The following is a 7762-nucleotide window of genomic DNA, read 5'->3' on the forward strand; positions in this document are numbered from 1 at the left end:
AAAAAAAAAGGTAAAATATTTACGTTTTGTGCCTGTAAAAATAATACAATAATAAATACAATTGTATACAATCAAAACAATTCTTCTTCACAGCTTGACAGTTAATTATAAAACATACTCCAGAATAACAGTCTATGATATGATAGGTAATTTCTACCTGAGTGTGAAGCATTTGCATCAGAACAAAGGCTTTGTCAAGGTTCGGAGGCCAAATTTTGATTTTACAATCGAGGAAAGAATTAACCCAAATTTCTAGGACCAGTGATAAATAAAAAAAATAAAAAAATATATTTTGTAAATGATATGCAAGACATTTATAAAGACGAAGTTGATTACTGTTTTCAGTGTTAACACTGGACTTTTTGACCATTTATATAGTTACATGATTTAAGCAGGTTACAAGAAACTCGGCTTGAGCACGGGAATTATGCTTGAGCATGAGAACAGGTTTCATGAATACAGGCCCCGGGGGTCGACACATGAATACAGGCCCCGGACGTCGTTATTCTGTCCTCAATGACTATTTTTGTGGCACTGTTGCTTGGTTTAAGTTTCCAGAAAGTAAAGTTAACATCAATACAGGGTTATGATGAGTAATATTTGGAAGAAAATATGATATGCACAAAAAGAACAATTATAGGTACGTAACAACACCAATACCAAACATGTGTTTATCTGATGTCTCCGATTGCATTGAGTTCATTGAGTGTACAGATATATTCCACTTGAGCTAATGCCTTCGTGAAATAGATCTATACACACATTGCACTTGTGCAACCAGAGATATCAGATGAACACTAAACATGTGGTATTTTGTATATATTATACATAAGACATTAGCTGCATCAACTGCAGAGTAATTTATCAATGAATTAATTATCCATGTGACCTTTAGCCATATGTAATTGTGTAAATGCTTATAAAACTAAAAGAAGCATGAAATAATATTGAAACAAGAGACCCAATGGGCCTGCATCGCTCACCTGGTATTAATCTCACAATTGTTACCTTAAAAGTGGACTAAAATAAAGCTACAGGCAAAATATCAGTATCTTGACTTCAAGTCATTCTGAAGAACCTGTTAAACGGTTAAAACACATTTGACCCCTGTGACCTTGAAAGTCAAACATGGACATTAAGTTGAACAAACTTCATAGCCCTGCCTCCCAGAATGCAACTTGCCAAATATCACCACCTTATACCTTTTGTTTATTGAGAAGATGACTTTTAAAGATTTATGCACTATGGACCAGATGTGATCATTATTGCCAGATAAATGCAGTATTGTTATGTACTTACACATCACTCCCAGCCTTGTCAATGAGGTAAAACTCCCGTCGCAGCCATCTAGAAATTTAACAAATAACAAAGATGTCCTTCAACAAAAATCACCTTGATTAAAATAACCTCTACAATAACTTATCTAGTAAAACCATGGATGTAGAATACAATAAGAAATATGTGGGGGCTATAAAGGACATGGAGGCACTTGATACAGCAATTGATGATACATAAACATGAATGTTGAAGTCTAAAATAATTACATGTAGGTAGTAGTATCCGTATTGTGACTTCAGGAAACAAATAATTATGGTTAGCCACTAAAACTTGTCTCTCTGGATGCCTGATCCCCTACCCCTACACCACCCCGATCATTCTTCCTCAATTATTTACTGAAATAACCCTTAGTTATATCGAAGTCTTATTTTTAACATGAATATCATTATTAATCACTTGTACAGAACACGTTTAAACTGTGGGATTTAATCACCGTTCTAGTTGGTGCTGATAGGGAGCGTTTTTGGCACTTTTTTCCAACCAATCCAGTCCCATCTTCCATCGTCTAAAATCATCAGGTGAGGACGCTGCCAACAGAAAACATCGAAGTATACTCATGTAAAAGTTATCACTGTTTCCAAGTCACTAGGACTAATGGGAAACATAGCAAATATCAGAAAAGGAGAGAATAATTTGTGTGTGACATCACAATAGGACTACAACGACTCTACTGTGATGTCACCTGACATCTCAATGGAATTTACAGTGGTGTCATGTGACATTACAACGGGATTTACAGTGGTGTCATGTGACATTACAACGGGATTTACAGTGATGTCATGAGACATCAGTAATTCGGAAATTAATTCCAAGGCCATGATGAACAAATAGAAGATGTAATGAAATTAAAACAAATTATAATGTATTACACTAACTGTAAATCAGAAAGATTTTCTGCAACACATATTTTGGCAAAATGGAGTATGCTTAATCTTGACCGTTTTTTGTCCGAAAATCTCAGAGAAACGTTCATGCAATATTTTCAAAATGGCATGCCTAAGGATTTCCAAATTGTGGGAAAACCCTTGGCAAGTCTTGGGTTTTATCAAATTTGAAAACCCCTTGAGTTGAATGTCAGTACTTTCACCTCAGACATGAACGCGTACGGATATTACATTTTTCACTTTTGGTCCTACTTTCAATGTTAATGGGATTCCCTTATGCTTGGATATTTCTAAAATATTGAATCCTTAAATGTTAGATCATTCTCGACCTACCAACAACAGATAGAGTTTTCAGCTTGAAGTCATTGCCATACATAAGTATAAAACACAGGTTGGCGTCTGCTTTTCTTGTATCGTCTGGCCATTTGTCGAAATCTCGTGAACTCTTCCCTGCTCGCACTTCCTTCACCTCGCGTAAATTGACTGAAAAAAACAAATACAGTTTTTTTATGTTTCGTAATTATTATTTGGCACTGTAAGAATCATTAAATAGAAAAATCCCAGCACCTGAACAGCTTGTCAAGAGAACCTCAAATACTTTCATAATGGCATTTGTTTATTTTTTGTACATTTTGGGCCCAGTTCAGCTCCTTCCCGCTAAATAATTGAAGCTGGAATTTCCCCCAAATCACTGCACATTTTTTTCAAAATTACCAAAACAATTATGTTCTACTGTGATTTTTTTTTATTATGTCCCCTCTACAAAGTAAAAGGACTTTTTCTGGCATAGATTATAACAGGTTTTACACCAATATGTCCCCATACTTTCCGTACCTCCCTATTTAGGAAGGAGACTCCCGATTTTGGGCACTTACATGAACATTTCGCATTTCCAACCGGTGAATTTGCTAAAATATTCCTATAATCTATGATCTTATGATTCATCTGCAAGAATTACTTGAAGTAAATCATATTAAAGGGTTATTTGACCCTTATTGGGTAGATATGCACATTTTATTTATGTTTTTCATTTTGAGCATGTAGAATCTTCCCCATGGATGTTTGGCTAGTAATATTTAATTCACAGTAGTGACAATGGTAGTTATACACTATTTAGCTTGCTGGTACCATTGACCCTAACAGTAATTTTTTTTTTACTCCTTAAGAAACTTGAAGAAGAAACAAGAGGCCCATGGGCCTTAACGGTCACCTGAGTCTACAGTATTTATTTTTGTTATTGAAATATGTACCAATTTGAGTAAAAAAGATTATAATGTTAACTTAACGTTGTCAGGACCATGAGCTGATCATTCCTAGTGCAATTTTAAGTGAGATCGGCCTATTAGAACTTAGTAGCAAAATAGCGGCTATGGCAGCCAAATTGTATTTCTGATTGACCCTAAAAATAACAACACTTTGTCAGGACCATAAGGCAATCATTCCTACCAACTTTCAGCATCATCCCAGCAGAACTTGACTTTACGTTTGAAATGTAAAATGTTAATGGACGACGGACGACGGACGACGACGGACGAAAACGGATAGCGATAGGTCACTTGAGCTAAAGCTCAGGTGACCTAAAAATGCCCAATACCTCATTAATTATCCGTAAATCTGCACAAATCACATCGGTTGGCAAACTTGTCAGGTTTGGTTGAGCCCTTAATGCGTTGAACCCGGTTACTGAGTTTGAAAACAATCAGATAACATTTGCGAAAGTTAATGAACAGGAACGGCTGATAATGACGTTTTCCGTTATTCACGGGGCGATAACTCTGCCAAATGGTTTCCGCTGCAAGTTGTCATCGAACTCGGTCGAGCCCTTAAGGCATTTAACCCTGTGACCAAGTTTAAAGAAAATCGGTTAACATTTGTTGTAGTTATTGCAAGGAAACGAAGCGTGACCATGGTGTTGTTGAAATATGTACCAATTTGAGTAAAAAAGATTATAATGTTAACTTAACTTTGTCAGGTCCATGAGCTGATCATTCCTAGTGCAATTTTAAGTGAGATCGGCCTATTAGAACTTAGTAGCAAAATAGCGGCTATGGCAGCCAAATTGTATTTCTGATTGCCCCGAAAAATAACCACTCTTTGTCAGGACCATGAGCTGATCATTCCTAGTGCAATTTTAAGTGAGATCGGCCTATTAGAACTTAGTAGCAAAATAGCGGCTATGGCAGCCAAATTGTATTTCTGATTGACCCGAAAAGTAACAACACTTTGTCAGGACCATGTGGCGATCATTCCTACCAACTTTCAGCATCAGCCCAGCAGAACTTGACTTTACGTTTGAAATGTAAAATGATAACGGACGACGGACGACGGACGACGACGGACGAAAACGGATAGCGATAGGTCACTTGAGCTAAAGCTCAGGGGACCTAAAAGTGCCCTATACCTCATTAACTATCCGTAAATCTGCACAAATCACATCGGTTGGCAAACTTGTAAGGTTTGGTTGAGCCCTTAATGCGTTGAACCCGGTTACTGAGTTTGAAAACAATCAGATAACATTTGCGAAAGATGAGCTGATCATTCCTAGTGCAATTTTAAGTGAGATCGGCCTATTAGAACTTAGTAGCAAAATAGCGGCTATGGCAGCCAAATTGTATTTCTGATTGACCCTAAAAATAACAACACTTTGTCAGGACCATAAGGAAATCATTCCTACCAACTTTCAGTTCAATCGGCCCAGCAGAACTTGACTTTAAGTTTGAAATGTAAAATGATAACGGACGACGGACGACGACGGACGAAAACGGATAGCAATAGGTCACTTGAGCTAAAGCTCAGGTGACCTAAAAATGCCCTATACCTCATTAATTATCCGTAAATCTGCACAAATCACATCGGTTGGCAAACTTGTCAGGTTTGGTTGAGCCCTTAATGCGTTGAACCCGGTTACTGAGTTTGAAAACAATCAGATAACATTTGCGAAAGTTAATGAACAGAAACGGCTGATAATGACGTTTTCCGTTATTCACGGGGCGATAACTCTGCCAAATGGTTTCCGCTGCAAGTTGTCATCGAACTCGGTCGAGCCCTTAAGGCATTTAACCCTGTGACCAAGTTTAAAGAAAATCGGTTAACATTTGTTGTAGTTATTGCACAGAAACGAAGCGCAGCAGATAATGACGTTTTCATTATTCAAGGGGCCATAACTCCACCAAATGGGGTCCGCTGAAATTGATCATCAAATATGGCCGAGCCCTTAAGGCATTTAACCCTGTGACCAAGTTTGAAGAAAATCGGTTAATATTTGTTGTAGTTATTGCAAGGAAACGAAGCGTGACCATGGTTCATACAAACTTTTTCAAACATAATTCAAGGACTTTTCAAGGACCTTTTCACCTTTTTCAAGGCAATTTTTACACGAAATATTAGGTCCTTGTATATACAAAATTTGAATCTACAGTCTATGACTACAAACAATATAACCAATAAATCAATTCAGATGTTTTAATAATGCTTTGGTTTGTGTTCTCTAGATCAACAGTCCTTTAGAGCATTTACTTTCTCTTCAATCAAGTTGGTAGAGCTTTTGCACTGTTTACCTTTTTTTTTTGCACTCTTGTAAAGGGAATTAGAATGGGACTAGTTGGTAAGATTACCCTGTCTCCGCCCTCAGGGCAAACACATCTGCTGTTCTTGGTCCTGTTGGGACTCCTTTAGTTTTTTTCTAAGATCGTTAATATCCTGGTCCAATTCAGTCCGATTCAGTTTTCCCAACTTTCATGCTAAGTAATGTTGTTGTTTTTTAAATATATGACGCCCTGAGTATGTTGATGTTTCACACCTTTCACGTGACTTTTCAATGCCGACTCTCACATTCCTCCTGAGATCAATATTTTTGGAACAACGAACAGTGAGCTTTCAAACGGTCACATTTAACTTCCCTGGCCCAGTTAAGTCCCCTCCCACTTCCTGTTGTATATACAATAATTACTACGTAATTATGATCATGACTCGCCCACATGGAATCAACAGACGGATGTATATGTACACTGCGCATCATGCCTGCGTAGATTGAATTACTTCCCTTCACTCACGCAGTGATGGTGACTAAAGCCCGGATCGGAACCCAAAATTTTTAACCCAATGACGCTGTATAGCACAAAGTTTGCGAAAATTAACGCTTTTTATTTATTTATATGAGACGCAATAAACATTCGAAATTATTGAATTTGTAATAATCAAGGACTTTTCAAGACCCTTTAGCTAAATTCAAGGAGGTTCAAGGCCAAAAACCGTTTTCAAGGACTTTTAAAGGCCCCTCTCTAAATTCAAATACTTTTCAAGGCTGTGCGAACCATGGTGACAGACAGACAGACAGACAGACAGACGGACAGGCCCAAATTAATATCCCCGTTTCGGTGAAAGCGGGGGATAATAATAAGTACTGTATAACCAAATATTATGACATATTTCTTTTGTAAAATATCTAATTGGGTACTTAAAATTACATTTTAATTTCCCCATGGTAGATGCATGTCTTAAAGCTAAATCTTGTAGCATACGTTTCTTACAGTACTGTAGGTAGGCAAAAATGTCTCAATCTTGGACTTGTAATGCATGTAGGTGTATATATATATTGTGTGATATCTTTATTAGTACTTGCCTTATCACAAACAGATAGGGCCAAGGATGTAAGTCAACAGTCAGACAATGATATAGCCCCTATAAAATCTTGTTATATTACAGTATTACCTACAGACTGATAGACAGGTACGGACTTACATCCTCGTGAATCTCCCCAAGGACAGAACATACATTACATATAGCTCTACACTTCAATCTGTTTAGATTAATGTCAGGGGACCTGACCTCTCACTGCATGCCCATGCAATCTATACCTATTATCCTTGGTTCGTTTTTTGGCCTAAAACTGATTTGTTTCCCCTGCATGTCTCTCATATTTCACCTGATTGCCGGCACACAACATATTACTATAAGGTTTAAGGATCCCCGTACCACTGCCAGAAAGTGTAGCCATACATTTGAAACTGTTTTCTCTATAATGGCAATAGGTTTGATTAATCATTATTGAAAATTTAAAGAAAACAGGTGAAACAAACAAATATATACAATCAACAACAGTGATTTGGGTGTAAAAACTAGGCTCCAATCAACTGAGCTACTGGTCAACAGAAGTGTCCTGGCTCAACTTTGCTACAGTTATATCCAAAGCAAAATCAAGGGGAGGTCACTGTATTCACGAACAAGAGGCCCATGGGCCTTAACGGTCACCTGAGTCTATAGTATTTATTTTTGTTGTTGAAATATGTACCAATTTGAGTAAAAAATAGTATAATGTTAACTTAACTTTGTCAGGACCATGAGCTGATCATTCCTAGACCAATTTTAAGTGAGATCGGCCTATTAGAACTTAGTAGCAAAATAGCGGCCATGGCAGCCAAATTGTATTTCTGATTGACCCGAAAAATAACAACACTTTGTCAGGACCATGATTCGATCATTCCTACAAAGTTTCAGTTCAATCGGCCAAGTAGATCTTTACTTTAAGTTTGAAATAGTTT

The 7762-nt window shown here is 37.3% G+C and overlaps 1 protein-coding gene across 5 annotated transcripts in view; it reads right to left on the bottom strand.

Moving 5' to 3' along the window:
- Positions 1–7762, bottom strand: part of LOC110450840 (1-phosphatidylinositol 4,5-bisphosphate phosphodiesterase gamma-1-like) — a 94331-nt gene that overhangs the window by 66480 nt on the left and 20089 nt on the right. For 3 of the 5 annotated variants that reach the window (XM_021498608.1, XM_021498611.1, XM_021498607.1), the window contains exons 2-5: positions 2556–2705; positions 1772–1865; positions 1300–1347; positions 24–32 (exon numbers count right to left, since the gene is read on the bottom strand). In XM_021498608.1, coding sequence (XP_021354283.1) covers positions 24–32; positions 1300–1347; positions 1772–1865; positions 2556–2705 — 301 coding nt within the window. The remainder of the gene's footprint in view (positions 1–23; positions 33–1299; positions 1348–1771; positions 1866–2555; positions 2706–7762) is intronic. The other 2 variants (XM_021498612.1, XM_021498610.1) reach the window with 1 other exon arrangement.

This window comes from Mizuhopecten yessoensis, unplaced genomic scaffold, assembly GCF_002113885.1.
Source record: "Mizuhopecten yessoensis strain PY_sf001 unplaced genomic scaffold, ASM211388v2 scaffold5519, whole genome shotgun sequence".
Taxonomy (NCBI): domain Eukaryota; kingdom Metazoa; phylum Mollusca; class Bivalvia; order Pectinida; family Pectinidae; genus Mizuhopecten; species Mizuhopecten yessoensis.